Genomic DNA, 21,640 nt, shown 5'->3' with positions numbered 1-21,640 from the left:
TATTTTCTATTATGCATCATATAGTAACTCTTAGATTTAACGATGGTAAGATACTCACAGAATTGCAGACATAGTTATTGTTATGGTTGTAGTCATATAGTTACTGTCATAATAATATAGTCACTTTTATTACTAATAACATAGAGTACAAAGAAAAAACATAAAAAGAACATAATGATAACATAGTAACTATTAAAAACATATAGTTACTAATATACATGATATAATATCTCTTAATATTAATGATAGTCATATACGAGTAGAGTTGCAGATATAGTTATTGTTATTATCATATAGTTATTGTGGTCATAACATAGTAACTCTTATTACTAATAACATAGAGGACAACAAAGAACATAAAAGTAACATTATAATATGCATAAAAAACTATACCAAACATATAGTTACTATAATGCAAGATATAATACCTATAAATATTATTGATTGTCATTTAGTCACAGAGCTGCAGACATAGTTGGTGTGATAATAATATAGTAACTCAATCCATAATATAGTAACTATATCATTAATGATATAGAATAACATAAAAAACATGCACATAACATAATAAACTAGCATAGTACCTATTTCAAACATATAGCTAGTAACTATATAAAACATAAATAACTACTGAAGAAAATAAACTTATGGTAACAAATCTTGACAAAATAAACATAATACCTACTTCAAACATATAGTAAATATATAAATAATATAGTAACTATTGAAGAAAATAAACATATGATAACAAATCATGATAAAATAAACATAGTATCTATTTCAAATATATAGTAACTATATAAAACATATAGTGACTATTATAATATATATAGTAACTATTGTACACGTATAGTAATCATTATAATCATATATTCACTATCTAAGAAGCGGACAAAAACATATTCTAAATAACATAGTACATAATGTAATTGTATAGTAACTATTATTTATCAAAAAGTCACTATAAACTGTAAATAACATAATAACTATCTTAAACACATAGTTACTGTTTTAAAGTTATAATAACTTTCTAAAAAATATAGTAACTATTTTAAACATATAGTTATTGTTTTAAAGTTATAGTAACTTTTAAAAAAATATAGTTACTGTAAAAACTACTACTAACATAAACACAACGAACATTCCAGTGACTATTAAAAACACTATTTCGCAACATAAATTAAAGGTAACTATATCATTTATATACTAACTATGTGAAACACTAACCCTAATTTCAACAAAACAACAAACATTTCAAATCACTCAACAAATAAACAATAAAATAAGTTCTAAAACATACTAAAAGCAGGCACAACACAAATTCGCCGGATCTATCGTCGCATCGACAACATCGTCGTTTTTAGGACCGATAATTACCATTTTTTCACAATTGTAACACAAATTCGAACTACACAGTTAATTTCAAGTAATTTGTTGACTTGATTTCGATGTAAAACCTAAAAATTATTGTTGAAACTGAAAGAGAGCAGTTGAGAGAGCATAGGAGAGAGGAGAGAGAAGTTGAGAGAGGAGAGAGAAGTTGAGAGAGCAGTTGAGAGAGGAGAGAGAAATTGCAGACAATGAAACCATACAAATATTGAAGAAATTTTTAAATGGTTTATATACTTGAATAAAGGCACGTGACATTCCCATCATAAATTATTACTCTTCTGCCCTTTTATATTAGTGTAAATAGTCTTTTAGTACTCCGTAGTATATTGGTATTGGTATTGATATTGATATTGATATTGATTGATGATTGATGATTGCCACGTCTGGCGTTTTTTGAGGGAGTCTGAAGATCAGGGGAGCATGGGCCTGCAGATTGAAGGGTGATATTTATCCAACAAAAAAGTGCCACGTATCAAAAAATCTAGACGTTCAAGAATTCTGATGCCTTTTCTCCCACGTGTGTAGAATAAGTACCTAGTTTACCATTTTCTCCTCTATTAATATGAGCTTGCATCAAATAATGTTGGGAGTTTGCCTTTTACTTTTACAAATCTATAACCTTTTAAAAGCAAGGAGTGATATTTCACTATTCATCCAATAGTTAAAATACCAATTTGCCTTTATTTTTCTTCACATTTTCGTTACTACCTTTTGCTCTGATATACTATATGAGATTACGCCACGTGCTTTCATCATTTTCCTTTGCTTTCTCTGAGTTCAACCCCCCATCAATTCTGATCTCTCCCTAATCTCTTTCGCCCCCTTCTTCTCCCTCCTGTATCATCGACATTTTCTCTCTCCTTCTACACAGCTTGCAATTTGTGCAAGCTTGACAAGGTTTCTATCTTCACTATTAGTTTTTCCTGCTTCTCTCTGGTATGCTCTTTTGGTATGCTCTTTTCTCTGACTTTTTTGAATTAGGGTTTTGTTCTTGCTTTTAATGGTTGAATTTTGTGCATTATGGCTGATTTTAATTGAATTGGCTACTAATTTTGTGTTTCATTGCATGAATTTGTTTAATTTATGAAGGGATCAGATAATTTTAATTGATTTTGTATGTTTTTAGGTGGATTTTGATTAGTTTTGAGAGCTAATTTTGAAAAAAATATTGAATTTCGGTTATGTTATTATTTACTAATCTCATAGTCCGACTCCCTTTTCGTTTGCTGTCATTTTTCTCCCAGGAATGTGGTATGGGATGGAGTTGTGGGTGGATCGAGATTTCTTCCAGTGGTACACTGCAAGTACACTGCATTGGTGCTCACTATTCATCCAATAGTTAAAATACCAATTTGCCCTTATTTTTCTTCACATTTTCGTTACTACCTTTTGCTCTGATATACTATATGAGATTACGCCACGTGCTTTCATCATTTTCCTTTGCTTTCTCTGAGTTCAACCCCCCATCAATTCTGATCTCTCCCTTCCCCCAATCTCTTTCGCCCCCTTCTTCTCCCTCCTGTATCATCGACATTTTCTCTCTCCTTCTACACAGCTTGCAATTTGTGCAAGCTTGACAAGGTTTCTATCTTCACTATTAGTTTTTCCTGCTTCTCTCTGGTATGCTCTTTTGGTATGCTCTTTTCTCTGACTTTTTTGAATTAGGGTTTTGTTCTTGCTTTTAATGGTTGAATTTTGTGCATTATGGCTGATTTTAATTGAATTGGCTACTAATTTTGTGTTTCATTGCATGAATTTGTTTAATTTATGAAGGGATCAGATAATTTTAATTGATTTTGTATGTTTTTAGGTGGATTTTGATTAGTTTTGAGAGCTAATTTTGAAAAAATATTGAATTTCGGTTATGTTATTATTTACTAATCTCATAGTCCGACTCCCTTTTCGTTTGCTGTCATTTTTCTCCCAGGAATGTGGTATGGGATGGAGTTGTGGGTGGATCGAGATTTCTTCCAGTGGTACACTGCAAGTACACTGCATTGGTGCGCAATTTCTTTATTTTCTTTTTAAAAAAATGTATTTTCTTAGTTATATGCTAATTTTGTATTAACTTCTTGTAGATTGCTTTGCTCTTCTTGGCGCTAATGCATCAGGGTTTCCCCTTCAAGACTTCATGGGTGATGAGTTTATCAATTTCCCCTCCAAGAATTTATGGGTGATGTAAACTCGAGATCTTGCTCATTTATCAAGTTTTGTTCCTTGTTTTTATCTGAAATCGTTTCTATACTATGAGAGATAATTCGAGAATTATCTCATAAGCAGTGGATATAACAACTTTATAATTATTTCTTAATTTGCTTTATAGACAAAAGTTATGCTTCTATGTTCTCTAAGGTAAATCAATTGTCAAGTATGACACATTACTTAATTCCATAATGTATAGATATTTATGCCTCTACTGATGGTGATAATATTGTGTTTGGCCTTTACTGATGAAAAATATTATATCCTTCTATAATTTGTTATGGTAGAGGGATCTTTATTGATGAAAAAGATACACATTATTTCCTCCAATCCACATTATTAGTGAGTGCCTTTGAAAATTTTCAGGTAATTACAAGTGAAGATGGTCATGCGCACGCTTTGTGGCAACATATGGGAGTTCCAGTAACCACTTCTTAAACCAAAGACCACTTTAGAAGTAATGTGGATTGGCCAAAGTACGTTATCTTGATCTCAGAAAGTTCGCCTATATATCCTTGCGTTTCTTGGGTGGTATGAAATATGAACATTGACATATTCGATTGACATGAAAACAAGCCATTCTTAACTGTCTATCACGTAGGTCTAAATGGTATAAGAGCAATCTCTATTAGAAAGTTTGATTGTAGATCCTTAAGTTTTTTGGGTGAATAGGGGCTGGGGGATTGGGTGGTCAAAACAAGGCATAATGTCACATAGTTCAGACTGGCATTGTTGCTTTTGCAGCTATGATGGTATACTACTTAACTCACTCGAGGGGAAAGAAAACCCTTCTTGGTATGCTTGTCAATTTAAGTAGTATGTTACTATATTTCTTCAATTTAGGCTATTATTCTGGTTTATACTTTTTTTTCCGATGCAACTGGTTTATACATTCCGTTTTCAAGTTATGGCATCTGTTGACAAAATTCTTGAAAGCCATCTAACGGTTTTTGTATCAAGCTTCAAATATGCAGACTTTTGTTTAGAGATTGGATTCTTAGTCATTATTTTTCTTTTGCCAATATGCCTTTTGTAAGTTTCTTATTTATTGTTTTGAAAAAATCTTGGAGGACTGAGTTATACACAGAAAAAAAGAATATGAATATAACAGCTACAAGGAAGAATGTGATAAAGGCTACAATCATACAAGAATTCGAATTCCAGTTGGACAAGGGGGATAAATTATCGACATTTAAGCAAGGTTTAGGATTTCTAAATAATACGATAATTTTATGTTTTTTAAGTTCATTAAAGATATATGTGTAAGATAATGTGACTTCCTAAGGAGAGGTAGTTGTATATAGTACAGTAGGAAGTCTAATTACCGAGGATTCAATTACAATAATATTTAAAATGTGTCTTATAATGTTCTCAAAACTATTTACTCAATTTCTGTCGCTCTGAAACACCTAAAACATTAAGTACTGATACACTTAAATACGAACGTAAATAACTGAAGTACAATGGATTTGTTGCCATTGGGTTGTTTCCTTGATTAGAGTAGCTATTTTGAATTTTGAGGAGAAAATTAGATTTGATTTTTTTGTGTGTTTAATTTGTTTGATTGTGCTGTTTTTCAGCTGTGCTAACTCCTTTCTTTTCGTAACATTGTGTTTGCAGCAATGGAGATATACAACTATCAGTCAATTCCTCCACAATGTTCACTCAATGGGGCTTCATGGGCTCATTTCCCATCTCTATTTTTCCGGGTATTCTTTATATCTCGCGTTATTTGTATAAATTTATGAACTTCAGTTAATTTTAATTTGGGTATACAGTATTGTTTTATTAGTTCAAACGTTAATCTCACAAGCTTATATGCAGTATTAGTTTTATAATTGTGTTTATTTTGGTTTTAGAGTTGAAAAAGTAAGATCACTCCTCGGTTCAACATCGATGCTCCAAGGCATCCAAATAAGTTTATCCCCTTCGAAGGAGATTCTATTTAATAATGATAAGGTACACTGACATCTCCTTAATTCTTCCTCGTACAGTGTATTGTTCTTAATAAGAAGCATCACTAGAACAGTCTGATAAGGAACATCATTGTTCAACAACTCAACAAAAGGTACATGATTTGGAAATTATGTTTTTATATCTTGGGGGACTTATTTTGAGGTATTTTGTTGTTTAATTACTTTAAAGCCTCTTACAATAGGAGAGAATGTTTTATGTCCTCACCCAATATATAGGATGATTCACTTCCTGTATATTTTATGGTGCAGGACTTCATAACAAGAAAGATATATTGAATCAATCAAGTCAAGCAAGTTAATGAGGGGTAATTTTCTATCTTAGGTGGCCTTAGATAGCACTAGGTTTCATGAACATTCAATGGTTCTGTACATTTTATTTTAGCTGAACGGTTACGTACATCATTTGAGCCCCGAGACCCTCGCTTTGTATGACTTAGAAATGTGGCACCAGGTATATATTATTAAATGTAGTCAATGGTCTGGGTCCTGTTAAAGGTGTTAGCCGAGTTGAGCTCAAGAAAACTCTCCAATATTCAAAACTCATGCTTATAAATTGAACTAAGAGGTGTTGCATTGTTTAAGATATGGATTTATGTATTATTTAGTGTCTCTCTTGTTGCATTATTTAAGCTCCTGATCGTGTTTCTTATTACGGTAATTAGTTTGAATTGTGTAAATTAGGTTAATTTAATTTGGAGTGATTTTGTTGGTTTGTTCGATTAGGTACATATTGGTATACTCTGTTTGGAATGGTATCTCTGTCCGTCTTTAGTTTAGTGTAATCTGGAAACAGTATCTTTGTTTTTGCAAGGGTAAAGTAGTGTGCTTTAACCTTCCTATCCAAACGTCTTTATTGTGGAGGTTTAAGAGGTCTTGGGGTAATATAAGAGTTCATCTGGGATTGAGCTATTTGAGCAAGTAGTTCAGACTTACTTTAGCCTATACATCAGAAGATGGTTATTGGCTCACTGTTCTGTTGTTAAAGGACCGTTTACTGTCATTTGATTATGGTACTCTGTATTTTTGTTTGATGATAGAGTAGATTGATCGAGTGCCGGGCATAATTCTTTGCTCCATCAGTTAATTACTATTGCATCATCTAAGTTCTCCAGGGGGTTGTATTATGTAATCCTTTTCTCTATCTTATTGATTTGCATTGCATCATTTAAACCTTTTCCAAGGGGTTGTAATATGTGTTACAGTGTTTTTCATAATCGAGGTACAAATAAAAATTATAAAGCAATCAAACAAAAATGAAGCTGACCATTGTGTTGTTTTCTTATTTGAACCGAATTTCTTATTGTTAGATTGCTATTGTTTGCTAGCGTCAATGTTTAAACTTTTCTGTTGACAATGTTGTGCATTTATGCATTGACAATGTATAAATGGTTCTGTATTTTCCTGAGAATGCATAGAAAAGTTTAGTTTCTACTGTAAAATGGGACTGATTATGTGAGGTGTGGATTGGTTTTTCATTGGTGGGTTTTTTAAAACTAGGAAAACAAGTTGGATATGGATAAAAAAATCTATACAAGTTAGGAGAGACAAATTATTTGGCAAAAGCTCCATTGTCTCGTAGTATTTGAATTTTCATAGTTGTATCTATGAAATTAGTTATAAATGTGTCTTTGATTTGATTTTAACTGGATTATATTAAACTTGTTTTGCAACAGGAACTTTCACAAAGATCATGATCATTGCTGATAAAAAAGCAACAAGCAGGAAAAGTTGAATGTTATTTTGTTGTCAAAATCTTTTCTCTCCGTAATGTTGCGATTTGTTTATGTTGAAATCTGTTTTTCTGTTGTATTTCTCAAGATTTGTTGGATTATTGTATGTATGAGTTATTGATTATTTTTTTTGGTAATAATGATACTTCATATATGTTACGTTTCAAGTTAGGATAAATACGTAGCTTGGTTTGTATGTAATACTCCGTACAACTTTCAAAATGGATATTAAATAAAGAATGTATTCAATTACACTTTTTGATTTCACATGTAGCAAGTGTCTTTTCTTGTGAATACAGATATAGTAACTTTCAAATTGTAATTACTATATTATGACAATAATAATTTCACAATTATTTTTTTGCTAACTTGGGGGACGGCGCGCGTTAGCGCGTTGGCCAACAACTAGTTCTTAAAAAAGAATGAAAGATCGTTTAGTTAATTACCCCCATAATTAAATCACCGATCTTACGTCACTCACTTCCTACTCAATTAATAGCGTATAGAATAATTAAACAAATATCTATTAAGCTAATAGGAAATCTACGCTTTATATATATATATATATATATATTTTTGGTTAAGATAAGAAAGAGTACCCTTAAAGGGATACCAAAGAAAATCTGGTGTCCATCTAAGTAGATGAGCACACTTTATATTTTGATTGATGATAAAATTATTGTGGTGCCACATCATTAATTAAAACTATTATCGATAAACCACTAATCCCTAAATAATCGATTATATTACTAAGCTCAAATGCTTGGCCATGGAAATTAAACAAAAGTGAGAATAACATAGTCAAATCTATGGAGTACCTTTTTTACGTAATAAATCTATCTTTTTTTAATTCTTTTTATAACTTTTTACTCAATTGTAGAGCGTTAATTTATATGTATTTATCTTTCAGTATGGATGGTTGTGGGTTGGGGCAATCGTACTTCATGTAGAGGCCACATGTCTTGGTATTGAACGAGCTTGGTCCATGCTAAACTCACTTGTTTACGTGATTTGTCGTGATTTTCTAACCTTTAAAAAGTTAGAGTTCATTTTACTGTTCCTTATGAACAGTGACTTCACACGTACCCATTCGCACGTATGCCTAAATTTTCCCCGCTGCTTCCCCGGTTTCCTCTCAAGCTTTTCCTCCCTTTCTCTCTCCTCCCCCATCCTCTATATCTTACTAGTCTTATATGCACGCGATGCGTGCGAGATTAATAGAGATTATATTTATTACTGTAAATCACTACAAATAATAGGCACATTTTAGAATAGCTAGCTGGTATTATTGCTTCCGTGGAGGAAAAGAGAGAGATTTCATGTGTGATTACAACTGTCATTAACTAACTTTTGTTCAGTTCTTACTTCATAATCTCCTTTCTTGCTAACTGCATAAATTTTGACTTTTTCCACAATTGCTTGATTCTATGTTTAGACTTTCATAATGGGTGATTAACACTAAATAGTCTGATTTTTAAATAAATTTAATTATCACCAGCCCCGATCATGATAATTTGAGGGTCTTAGGTAAAATGTGAGAAATGACCCCTTAATAAAAAAAATTAGTTTTAAGCAACATAAAACTACGAAGTACTTGATAAATAAACTTAGTTCTACAAAGTATTACTCCGTAAAAACATACATTAAACTTTTCCTCTTCATTCAACTCCTATTATAAATCATAAAAATCGATTTTGTCTAGAATTTTGAGATGCAAAATGTATAATCACATCTACATCAATATTGTCCAACATATCGTTCTCATAACAGTAAAAATTCCAACAGAAAATTTTCATCCAAACCTAATCCAGTTGTATGCCAATCTGTTATTGAGGATTTAGCCAAAAAAAAATATATATTAGAACTGCCAAAAGTAATAAAGATATAATTAGTCAACTACACAATTACTAATGAGTGAATTAGGAATTACACAAAAAATTACCTTTGGCCTTTGGTATGCAGCATATGCGATACAATGCACTGCTACTGAGTTTTGGTATGCTGCTGCAGATCGATCAACTGCTCTACGACTAATAAAGATCGACTACTCCAGTTGCCGACGATCGAGTTCTGAACCTTCAACAATAAATCTGATCCCGTTTAATTTGATTGAGAAGTAAGAACAATCAGAAAGAAAGGGGGAAATAAAAGGATAATTTTGATGTATTAAACTACAAAGTCTCCATTGTCTATCGTTTTATCTTTAAAAAAATGCAACTAAACTATCAATCACTATTTCCAGCCTCACAAAATCTGAAATTTAGGTGGATAAAACTAAACAAATATACACTAATTAACAACAAAAACATAAAATTACTGAAATTTATACAGCAAGTCCTCCGCCATCAAATTGTGAAGCACTGAAATTTCCCAAATTGAAGATTACGATTGACTCATGATGAAATTGGAGTAAGAAGAATTGGATAATACTTCAAATCAATCACATGACATTTATTTATGGATATGATTTATTGTAAAATGGAATTAACTTTTTCATTGACTGTAATTCAAGGACGAATAAACAGGATATAGCAAGTTTCAAACTTTAATAGGAATTGCAATTATAGGAGAATAATCCGGAGATTTGTAATTTATGATCCAATTTTGCAAAATAATAACCTCATTTGAATCCAATATTGCAAAATAATTTATCCTAATTCTGAAAATCTTCTCCCATCTAACATTTCCAGTCAAAGGCTTACCTATTTCATGTGTCTAGACTTCCCAGGACCTTTTACCTATTTCATGTGTCCAGACTTCCAAGACCTTTTTCCCAACACTCTAACAGTATGCACATAAAGAAATTAAACCTCTCAGATGCTTTGTATTTTCATTGTCCACCTATTTGAAACAACCATCTATAATAAATGATAAAGGATACATGATAAAACAACATAGAAAGCTTCTTAAAAGAACTTCAAAGAATAATCAAAGATATACAACACAACATTGTTCATATTTTTGCAACATTCTTAAAACTGCAACATCAGAGATGAGATCATACAATAAATTTCCTCATCTACCAACATAACTACTTGCAAATTGCAAAAAAAAAATCCATAAAGCCAGCACTAAAATGATTATATCAATGAAATTAATCAACAACTAATCACTGGAAACAAAAAAGAGTTCGGCATTGATGAACTATTAATGAAAAACCAACCACCAAAGAACAGGTGGACATACCAACCACCAAAGAACAGCCGTTGGTATTGGAAGAAGGTATGTGGTATTAAGAGATATAGTTAAAGGTGTGATTATGCCTAATCAATCTGGTCCTGGTAGCAGTTTCTCTATTAAGAACCAGAAGTTCACATAGCATAAACCAAACTGATGTTATGCAATGTGATTACAACATAACATCCTCATCTTTAAAGAAGCGTCCCAGTTACTTAAATTTCACTCTTTAACCAAATAATGTAGTTTATGAATAAGTATTATATAATACAATACTGAATCAAAAAAGTCGTTGAGAGAGACAGGGAGATTAATTTAACACCCACCTCAGTGAGAAGTTCAGCATCATGAGAGTGAAGATCCAAAAGCCCGGGGATGAACTCGTTCGGTGATATCTGGCCCTTGTTTTTCTTTGAAATTCGAGATGGAATCACCCGCTACATTGATGGCTCTGTATAAAAGTCCCCACTACCATTATCATATCTCCTCTGCCCCTTTTCTACTTCCCCTTGTTTCTTGCCCATAATACCCGTAGTCCTGCATTCACCAATCCCTATCATCAGACTAAACCCACTCAAACATCCCACAAAAGGTCACAATAAAAGAAAGATAAATTCGGCACAAAATTAATCTAAAAATTCAGTACCCAGCAATGCAAACCAGTTCTAAAGCACATAAATTTTGAAAAGTAAAATTAGATCAACTAAAAAACTGATATAAATACAAATTTAACTCTTTTAATAAGTCAAAAATCCAAAATCCAGATAAACGATCACAAAAATTCAGCACCTAACCAACTCAAAACGACATAAAGTCGAAAATGTATATTGAATAACTCAATTCATACGCATCCAACACCCAGATAAAATCCAACAAAAAGTATTAAAAAAATCAGTACCTGTTTATGCAAGCCAGAAAACAGCAGTACGACTATGCGAATTTCCTTCAACCAGCACCTGCTAAAGATAATCGAATAACAAAAAAAAAAACAATTATTAAATGTAATTAATTGCTGAATTAATCCATAATTAAGCAGAAAATAAATAAAAGGAGACATGGTCGTTGAGATCAGAAGAAAGAGTTCTTCGACATTCTTGTTTGTCTCTAATAATTGCAGCAACTTCCTCAATTCCATTACAGGTTTCAAAATCCTATCGAAATACAGAAATATTACACAAAAATATAATAAAATCGAAACTGAAATTAGGTCAGATGTAATACCATTTGATTATTGAAGAGCTTGTTAAGAAATCCAAACCAAAATCAGAAAGAGCACATGATCAACAAAATCTCCAGATCTCATAATAACTGTGAAAATATGAAATTTAATCATCTGAAGATTAAAGAAATAAGAATTACCTTTTTCAAGAACTTGGCATTATTGCCCAAATAAAAACGAATTTCCAGGATATCCCAAAATCGGAAAAAAACACCTTTAACCCACCATCGTCGGAATCACTTTCCTCCTCCACCACACTCTCCTCTTCTTCAAATGACCTTAAAATGATTACACTATGGTAAATTGTGAAAGTAGAGCTTAGAAAGTAGAGCTTATAAGACCTTAAAATGATTACACTAATTTAGGATTGTCTAAATTTATAGTGAACTGAGCATGCATCATTGTTCATCAGCATACATTAAAAATACGGAAGAACCAGCAACATTACAATTCAAAATCAAAGTTTCAAATAAACCCAATTCAATGTAGTTGGAAGATATTACCAAAAAAAGGCCCGATAACAGAAAATCGAAAACCAATCAGCAAATATAACTCATTTTGAAACATTCAAAAATACAAATAGTAGTAAAAATGGAAAATAGGGAAATTGAAGCTTACCCAGGTGAGAAATTTATTGGTTTCCAAGATTTTGTGTCGAGAATTGATAGAAACCCACAACGTTTTAGGAAGAAAAGGGCTGAATTTCAATTTGGATTCAACAATCAGATCTGACAAAAATTGAGCCAAAGTGATCAGACGAAGCGACATCAAAACTCCCCGGCGCCAGCCGCGAAGAGTAAAAGGCATTGAATAAACGTCCACTACCTCCTCAGATAAAAAAAATCAAACTAAAATTTGCAGAAAATACTGGTAAATCTTCAACGAAACCTTGATTTTGAAAGAAATGTTCTTTACAAAATCTGCAAAATTAAATAAAATAAAGATTTAAACCCCCAAATAAAGAGAGAAAGAGTACCGATTTGAAGGCAGGAAAAGAGCGGAACTGCTCAGGGCGGAGACAACGGCGGAGTGCAGTGGCCAATTCTCATTAATTGAAATCGAAAGAACTGAGAATTGAAAAAATAATTGGAAAAAACACATCAAATAATCTCCAGAATCAATTGGAAAAAAAATGAAAATTTGAACAATTTGTTGAAATCTCACCCGGCGATGGCGATGGCGATGGGTGGAGGAGAGAGTCTGCGTGTCCTGTGAAAGAGACACGAAATATTAGGGTTTAGAATGGAGGATGGGGTTTGGTGGAAGAGGATTAGAGGAAGAAGATCGAAGAAGATGAAGAGGAAGGAGAGAGAAAACGGGAGGGAGCAGGGATGCCGAAGACCTAGGAGAGAGAAAGAGAGCTACTCCGTATGTGATTGTGCGAGAGTGAAAGGCTGGGGGTAATTTCGTCAATTCACCGGGGGACACGAAAAGTGGTTTTACTCTTATGCCCTCAGCTGTTCCTTTGTAGAATAGAGATAACTCTGTAAACTTGAACCCTGGAAAATGGAGGTTTCTTCTTCAAGGTCAAGAAAGCTAAGGTTGTTCTCCGTTCCCTCCATCTCTCTACTGGTTGTTCTCCGTTTAAGTATTGGTGTTCCTCGATCAAGGAACCTGCCGGAGTTGTGGTATGTTTCCTCTCTTTTATTTGATATTGCCAGAAAATATCCATGTTAATTTGATTGAGGAAATTATATTTGTTCCTTTGTCTGTCTTTGAAGCATTTTGTCGAACACATTGTGGGCATAGATGTACTTTTTGTCCGATTATGGAGGTAAGTATTTCTATCTCAATTGGGATTTATATTGGGGAATTGTTGTCATATTAATTGTACATAATATTATGTTTGAACCAACCTCCTCCAACAATTTTTGTTAAACGCTCAAATTGGACCTATTCATGTATTTATAGGCAAATCAATTAATCAATTTTGTTATGATGTTAATGGCAATCTCATGATAAATTATGTGTGGTTATTTTGACATAACTCACAAGGGTTCAAGGTCGGGTAAGGAGAAAGAGATCGATTAAGCTAATTGTGTGTTGTATGCCTAGGAAAAAGATGGGCTCAAGGTGGGATCATTTCAGAAGAATACAAAACTGACAACATCCTTATCAATGACTCACTTAATCAATCACTCACTTAATGTTAATGGCAATCTCATGATTAATTTTGTGTGGGTATTTTGGCAAAAACTTATCATACTATTTGTCCTCCACCTGATGTGTTAGTATTTCCTTTTGACAGCAAGTTAGGACACCTTAGAGCTGAGCTTAGTAAAAGGGGAGTGAGTACTGAGTAGTCGGGCAATGGCTGACGTGATGGACAAAGCCAAAACAATTAACAATTTAACGCTATCAGGTAAGGAATAGTGCATCTTTTGTAAAATGTGAGCAGCACCTTTAACATTTGAAGCTATCCTTTATTTATTTAAAATTAAGAAATATTTATTACTAAGCGCACATATTTTATTTCTTGACTCTCATATACGGATTATATATCATAATATCTGCATATACTTATCCCACTGTTAGAGTTAATTAGTAGCATATCTATCATGAATTCTTGAAAGAGAAATTTTTTGTTTAGCTGTGTATTGGATGCATCTATTGTTGACACTAGCACATCCATCTGAGATTGGTTAGTAAACTTCTAAGAACTGTCTGATTCTCGCATGGCCTTCAGTGCTCGAACTGTCTGCATGCTGCACCCTTCACAAAATATCCAGAAGAAACCGAGGGGCTTAGGGTTAAACTGAAGCCTTCATATGCATCCTCATTCCTCAAGATATGTTGATTTCAAACCCTTAATTTTCAATTAGGTAGGTCAAGCCAGATGTGCTACTTGGTTTCTGTAGTTGGTGGTCTCTTGAATGAAGAGGTGAGTGTATCATGAGGTCTCTTTACATTTTTATGCAGGACTGAAATGGAGTGATGACTAATGAGTAAATACTACGGAGTAATTTATATGGATTATGTATACTATTTCAAAGATTATGAAACCGCTTGTTGGGGATCTTGATTATTTGATTGGTAAAACATCACCAAACTAATTAGAGAGATTAAAAGTGAGAAATATATGAGTTCTAAATTTAGATATGGTTAATTTGTGACCATTGGTTAAGATTGCACCCATTCTATGAAACTTTAAGAAATATTAACTCTAGATGGTTTGGATCCCTCTTGTATAAGAGAACATAAAGCGATCTTAATGAAGCTTCTGTGATTTAACCTTGAAAGATTTGGTGTCAATTTAATTTTAACTCATTACCTCCTACAAAGATGTGATTATCAATGAACTCACATGTTTGTTATTGAAGCTGTATCAACTAGGACATGTATGCTGGATGCAAAGTTCTTTACCGTTCCCTTAAACAATTTCATGTCGAATGAGCTGATACCACAACATACTTCCGTATACTTCAAATGTTAGATTAAGTGAATTGCAGAGTCATAATTCTTTTTATTAGTGAATCCAAGTTTGGTGGAGTGCTGACTTGGGACATGTATTTGAAAGTATATTATGCAACCCTAAAAGACGTGGACTAATTGAGTAATTGGAAGTAGTGAAAGAATGTAGGTGGTTATTGTTATCTCTGTTGATGGGGGTTATTATGTGTAGTTATTCTTACTATGATTTGTATGTTAATACCTCAGGTTCCCGCGTCCTATGTCTTTGGGTTGGATAGGTAATATATTCAGTTTTTTATGTGGTCAATTGGTTGTTATTCTAGTGTCCTGAACTGAAAGTAGCTTTACAGAGAAGAGTATCTGTCATTTGAAAATCTAAAATAACTATTTTTCATTGGCATTATTTCGGTATACCGAAAATTTTCATTGTTTCATATCTGTGCTATTGGTAGTGTAATGGCTATTTGCACTGCTGTCTTGAGTGTCTTCACATAATGAGTAGCTTGGGGATTGGGCCCTGGGTACAGGTTCTAGGTTAGAATAAAATTACAATTTGTTGAGGGAGAGTAGTATATGGAAGCCAGAATTATCTCGTTGCCCCCCCTTAATGCCAACCCAAAATATAATATTCAGTGATTGGAATTGGAACATGTTTTCAGTTCTTCCATGGTTCTTAGAGTTCTCACCAGTTTGCCAACGATATTCTTCCAAATGAACAAGAAGTTGCTAATATTTTTTTTTCTGGACCAGGGGGGTTGGATGCATTAAATATAAGTGCAAATGAATTCATATATGAAGACTCCATTACTACTGGTGACATCATCATGAAGGTTGAATCTCCCATTGACAAACTTCAAGCATTCGAATAGATATTGGTTAATCGTGGTAATGACAAGAAGAACTTTAGTGTATATATAGGGGATTCAATTGGTGACTTGCTTTACTTACTCAAGGCGGACATAGGAGTCGTCGTTGGATCGAGTTCAAGCTTGAGGAGACTTGGGTGTCACTTTGGTGTTTCATTTGTACCATTGTTTGAAGGTTTGGTTAAGAAACAAAGGGAATGTGTTGAAGGAAGTTCTATCAGTTGGAAGACCAAGCCTGGTGTTCTTTACACAGCTTCAAGTTGGGCTGAAATACATGCATTCATTTTGGGTGTTAAACTTTATGTTATAACTGAGTAATTGTGCATAGTAAACAAGTTCTTACTCCATACATTCATAAGCACTAGAATATCATAGGCGCCATAACTAAAATGCCCAGCTACACCGCGCGCGTTACCACTAGTTTTCTAAAAAATGGGGCATAGGAATAGTACATGACCAAAACTTCATTCTCATATCAGATTAAGCTTTTTCAAAAAATATTGGCTTGGGCCTAGCCCATGACCCACAACTTCTTTCTCGTATCGAGCCGTATAATTTTCGAAAAAGCTGTGGTATATGGCCAATATCACGACTTCTTACTGGTGTTGGATCGTGAATTTTCCGTGCCCATGCCACACTATGCTTTTCTTGGCCTGAGCCATGCCGTGCCCAGGGACATTTTTAGCTATAAGGGCACGCTTGGATTGGGTGTAATGGATTATGAGGGTAATAAAAGTCAAACCACCATAATAAAAGGACAATGAAGGTGAATTGAGGTGGTTGCAAGGAGGTTGGTGTGGTGGTATTGTGATAAGAAGTTGTGGTAGTGGTGGTGTTGTGAGGAAAAGGGAGGAGGGGGTGAAGTAATTACCCCCAAATGAGGGTAATAATCACCCTAGTGGGATGGTGGATAACTATTCCCCCATGATGAGGGTATTTGTTCCCCCTTCCCTTTTATTTTCTTCTTGCCAACACTAGCTTGTTTCCTTTGCCACCACTTCATCCCCTCATCATCACCTTCAATTACCTTAGTTTGACTTTTATTACCCTTTTATACATTACCCTTAATCCAAGCATGCCCTAACTGTTTAAGTTTACCCGAGTATGATGAAAGTGGATGGCAATGGAACAAAAGGATAATTTAGTAATTGACAATAACGAGCGAGAGGTAAAGGAAGTGCCACGTAACAAGCTCCCGCCTAAAGTAACTTCTATGAATTCATTCACACCACATACCGTTTTCCCATCCGTTAAAAAAATTAAATTTCAAAAAAAAAAAAAAAACCAGAGGAGAGAGAAATGCAGCTCTTCTCATCATCATCTTCAACCTCTTCTTCAACAACAACCTCACTTTTCTTAAGTTCTTCAAATCAATCCTCCAAAACCAGAATATTTCCAATCAAGTCCCTACAATCGCCTCCTTCGAACCTCACTGTACCTCCCTACACTTCCTCTTCATCTTCCTCCAACAACAATGAAGTCTCCCCTGTTGTTCAGGAGCCCAAACTCGACGAGATCACATCCAGGAGAGAGAATTTGGAAGAATTCCTCGTTCGCCGTCCAATGATTCAATCGGACGGCAGAGATGAGGAGATAGATGATGATGTTGATAGTAGTGATGATGACGATGAAGAGGAGGAGGAGAAATCGGCATTGGATATAAGTTTGGAGAAGTTTGCGAAGAAGTTGCCGATGTTTGAGCCAGGTAGAGGTGGAGAGGGAGATAATGGTGAAGTTTTAGTGAAACCATTGAAGATTAATTTGGATTTGGCTTTGTATAAAGCTAAAGTTCTTACTAGGAATTTTCAGTATGATGATGCTGAGAAAATACTACAACAGGTATTAATTATATTAAATAAAATATTATGTGTTCTATTCTTTATTTTATTTTTTTTATTTTTATTGACCGAATGACCGTGATTTATGTTAGTGAATGTAGCTGTATTTGACATTGTTAACTAACAATGCGTTGGTCTATGTTACTTAGAATCCAATACATGTACGTGTTTGAGTGTCCAACCCAACTTATTTGTGAAAAATTGCATGATTTTGGTCTAAAGAAGTGTCGAACCTATCCATGTTCAAATCTTGAGGATCCGACACAGACATTTGAGCTAAAATGAATGAGTACAGGTAACATAGACATCGTACTAATACAATTGGTGCAAAACATTCTTGTTTGGTAGTCGTGAATTTTACAATAAAGTTATGCACAAATTTTTAGAAAATGCTAGTTGTTGAATTGATATTTTAAATTGACAAGTAATGCTGCATTGATACTTTATACGAACAAATAACAGTGTGTTGCTATTTTAAGGTAGAACCTAACTAATTTAGGACGAGGAGGGCTAATAGAATGCTAGAATTCACGCTTGTTTACCTATGATGATTTGATACATCTCTATCAATTGAAGAAATTGATTGTTTTAGTTGTCATTTGGTTTACACTACTTGACACACAGAAGTAGAACTTCTTTGGGAGTGGAAAATGGCGAAGTAGTATGGTTTAGGCTCCGTTTGATAGGGTGTAAAACGTTTTCCAAGGGAAAACACAATTGCTGCAAAGAGGTTCTACTTGCCACAATAAAACCGTTTTATACCAAACCAAACGGAGCCTTAATGAACTGCAAAAATGTTCTACTTGCCACAAAATGGAGGAAATTGCTAACATAACTTCGGATAGCCTATAGGCAAGTAGAGCTTCCCAGAAGAAGTAAGATTGTTTGGGGCTATAGGCGAATAGATAATACCCGTACTAAGGAATTCAAACTTACTAAATATGTACTATAATGGTTAAGAACTGTTGTCTCTTTGGACTAATTACTATAATCAGCTTAACATGAAATAGAGTTGTTACTTTCAGTTTGTGATGTCTTCAAATAAAGCATACACTTAAATATGTATTGGTAATGATGTGATTTGGTAATACTTGAAGTGTGTATACTATTGGCCTGAAGACGGTAGGCCGTATGTAGCATTGGGGAAAGTTCTAAGGAAACAATCAAGAGTCTCTGAAGCAAGAGCTGTGTATGAGAAAGGCTCTCAGACTACTCAGGGTGAAAACGCATTCATCTGGCAGGTATGTTCCAACCCACAACTATTCCTAACATTATCAGCTTTATTATTACCCAAAATTATCTGTTACATATTTTCTGTAATTTTTTTACAGTGCTGGGCTGTGCTGGAAAATGAGTTAGGAAATACAAGGAAAGCAAGAGAACTATTTGACGCGGCCACAGTTGCTGATAAGAGGCATATTGCAGCGTGGCATGGTTGGGCTATTTTGGAGCTAAAACAAGGAAATATTAAGAAGGCCAGGAATCTCCTTGGCAAAGGTATTAAGTACTGCGGTGGAAATGAGTATGTTTACCAGACACTCGCATTGCTTGAAGCTAAGGCTAATCGGTATGAGCAGGCTAGTTACTTGTTCAGACAAGCGACTAGGTGTAACCCCAAAAGTTGTGCTAGTTGGCTTGTAAGTGTTTCTTTATTCCACTTTTTTTCATCAAACAGATGAATATTTGTTTTTTCCTGAATTCTGTTTATGGAAGTTCTTATGTTTAAAGTTCCTATCCATCCTCTGTCTTCCCCAATTCAGGCCTGGGCGCAGTTAGAGATGAAACAGGAAAACAACCGATCTGCCTGTTTTTTGTTTGAGGTAAATGATCATAACAATAAATATGTAATACTTTGATTTATGATATTGGGTATTACACAACAAATGTATGGCTTATTCATTGGTTTTTCAACCTATATATACATTTGCAGAAAGCTGTTCAGGCGAGTCCCAAAAACAGGTTTGCCTGGCATGTATGGGGAGTGTTTGAGGCTAATCTTGGAAACATTGATAAAGCAAGAAAACTTTTAAAAATAGGTCATCTTGTCAACTTGAGGGATCCAGTTCTTCTTCAGTCTCTCGCTTTGCTGGAGTACAAGCACTCCACTGCTAATGTTTCTAGGGTATTGTTCAAGAGGGCATCAGAGTTGGATCCTAGGCACCAACCCGTATGGATTGTAAGAGTAACCTCCCTATTTACTGCATAGACATCTTATCTGTTCATTCTCTACAGTTTATTTTCATGATTGAATTTCTGCCTCGCCTGTTATCTTTCATGTATTTTGATGACTGATCATGTATGTTTCTGTTCAGGCCTGGGGATGGATGGAATGGAAGGAAGGTAATATATCTACTGCAAGGGAACTGTACCAAAGAGCTCTATCTGTTAACTCAACAACAGAAAGTGCAGCACGCTGCCTTCAGGTAACAATTAAAACTGATATGCTAATACTGAAAACCATGCTTTATGTACAACAATTAACAAAGGATTATGAAAGGTTATATGAAGTATCTTCTATTACAATGTAAAATAGAAACTGGTGTATATGTGTTTCAGGCGTGGGGTGTTCTGGAGCAAAGAGTTGGCAACCTGTCAGCAGCTAGGAGATTATTCAGATCATCTCTTAACATAAACTCGCAAAGCTATGTGACTTGGATGACTTGGGCATCTTTGGAAGAAGATCAAGGGAATTCTGTGCGTGCTGAGGAAATCCGTAACCTCTACTTCCAGCAGGTCAGTAACTTGAATAGATTTTGACGCTCAAATGAGCTTTAGTATGTAACTAAAACATAATACAACGACACCACACGAATAATTCTGATTCTAGGAGAAAACAGCTAAGTCAACTATTCCCCATACCATTTATTTTCTGTCTGATTTCTCTCTAATCTCAAAGAAAAAAGTGGATGTAGTTTGTCATAGGACAGATACATTTACCTGCATATTCTTTACGTAGGTGCTCATTTCTTCATTTTATTACAACTACCGTATTGGTATTTTATCAATGAGCAACTGATATTTGACGCTTCATTCTGGACACGCGACTGATACAAACTCTTTCAGTCTTTGTCACATAGGGTAGTTTATGATAAAGTCTTGTTAAATGTTGGTTTTTGATTCAATCATACCTCCCTTTTCTTTACAGCGTACAGAGGTAGTAGATGATGCTTCCTGGGTAAACGGGTTTTTAGACATCATTGATCCTGCACTAGATAGCATTAAGAGGCTCTTAAATCTAGAGCAAGATCCCTTTGGAAAGATCCTGAATTCATCAGAGGTCAACGACAATGATGAAGAAACAGCTGAGGTTAAAAACGCCAAGAGCAGGAGTGGTTTTGACTTGGATGCGTTTATCAAAGAGAAACTGTCCCTTGATCCAACCAAGCTTGATGATCAAATGGAAACATCTTTGTTGTCCATAGCAAAGAGTAAGGAACAACGAACTTCATTCAGACCGAGGCAAAGATTTAATTGATTGCTATCATCTTTTGTATAGTATGATTAAACAACAATCGATAAGCTGTGCATACATTGTAAGGATACAGGAAATTCAATTCTAGCTTATTCAATGGAGAAGTAGTAGTTCGGTTTCTATAAGATTTCATACACAAGTACTCCGTAAATGCGTACAAGATGTTCTCTTCCCTCGCTCTCCAAAGTTTCAAAAGACTTGAAATGGTTTTGGCCTTGTAGGATCATTTGTAGTAGGGTATGTGTTATTTAGACCTATGCAATGGGCCGGGACCCATTAAGGGCCCTGAACCGACCATGAATTTATAGGGTCAAATCTGGCCCCTTACATAAATGGGACGAACTTTTAAAGGGTCGG

The 21,640-nt window shown here is 34.3% G+C and overlaps 1 protein-coding gene, 3 long non-coding RNA genes and 1 other non-coding gene across 7 annotated transcripts; 4 read left to right on the top strand and 1 right to left on the bottom strand.

The window, feature by feature from the left end:
* Positions 1–1,801: 1,801 nt before the first annotated feature.
* Positions 1,802–7,540, top strand: LOC110801460 (uncharacterized). Its single transcript, XR_008929969.1, has 9 exons — positions 1,802–2,341; positions 2,637–3,025; positions 3,320–3,392; positions 3,471–3,570; positions 3,961–4,070; positions 5,215–5,303; positions 5,454–5,553; positions 5,820–5,875; positions 7,244–7,540. It is a non-coding gene; the product is annotated as an uncharacterized lncRNA (long non-coding RNA).
* Positions 3,524–3,591, top strand: LOC130471192 (small nucleolar RNA snoR60). The gene has a single exon (XR_008931853.1). It is a non-coding gene; the product is annotated as a small nucleolar RNA snoR60 (small nucleolar RNA).
* Positions 7,541–8,898: 1,358 nt separating the features above from the next.
* LOC110793729 (uncharacterized) lies at positions 8,899–13,170 on the bottom strand. Of its 3 annotated transcripts, XR_008929963.1 has the most exons (7): positions 12,861–13,070; positions 12,673–12,763; positions 12,315–12,424; positions 11,376–11,785; positions 10,804–11,014; positions 9,243–9,390; positions 8,899–9,123 (listed from the first exon to the last, which is right to left on the bottom strand). It is a non-coding gene; the product is annotated as an uncharacterized lncRNA (long non-coding RNA). The 3 variants fall into 3 exon arrangements; XR_008929965.1 differs by lacking the exons at positions 8,899–9,123; positions 9,243–9,390; positions 10,804–11,014; positions 11,376–11,785 and adding an exon at positions 11,802–11,989 and having other exon boundaries at positions 12,861–13,170; XR_008929964.1 differs by lacking the exons at positions 8,899–9,123; positions 9,243–9,390; positions 10,804–11,014; positions 11,376–11,785 and adding an exon at positions 11,806–11,974 and having other exon boundaries at positions 12,861–13,161.
* Positions 13,171–13,183: 13 nt separating this feature from the next.
* LOC110801465 (uncharacterized) lies at positions 13,184–15,851 on the top strand. Its single transcript, XR_008929966.1, has 4 exons — positions 13,184–13,324; positions 13,418–13,470; positions 13,945–14,058; positions 14,383–15,851. It is a non-coding gene; the product is annotated as an uncharacterized lncRNA (long non-coding RNA).
* Positions 15,852–17,208: 1,357 nt separating this feature from the next.
* Positions 17,209–21,408, top strand: LOC110801458 (protein high chlorophyll fluorescent 107). The gene is made up of 8 exons (XM_022006822.2): positions 17,209–17,812; positions 18,909–19,052; positions 19,143–19,448; positions 19,572–19,631; positions 19,742–19,987; positions 20,124–20,234; positions 20,368–20,544; positions 20,957–21,408. The coding sequence occupies exons 1-8, from the start codon at positions 17,273–17,275 to the stop codon at positions 21,284–21,286; spliced, it is 1,914 nt and encodes a 637-aa protein (XP_021862514.1). The 5' UTR covers positions 17,209–17,272; the 3' UTR covers positions 21,287–21,408.
* The last annotated feature ends 232 nt before the right edge of the window (positions 21,409–21,640 follow it).

Source organism: Spinacia oleracea, chromosome 3 (assembly GCF_020520425.1).
Source record: "Spinacia oleracea cultivar Varoflay chromosome 3, BTI_SOV_V1, whole genome shotgun sequence".
Classification (NCBI taxonomy): Eukaryota; Viridiplantae; Streptophyta; class Magnoliopsida; order Caryophyllales; family Amaranthaceae; genus Spinacia; species Spinacia oleracea.
This window is presented reverse-complemented; position numbering and strand designations above follow the sequence as displayed.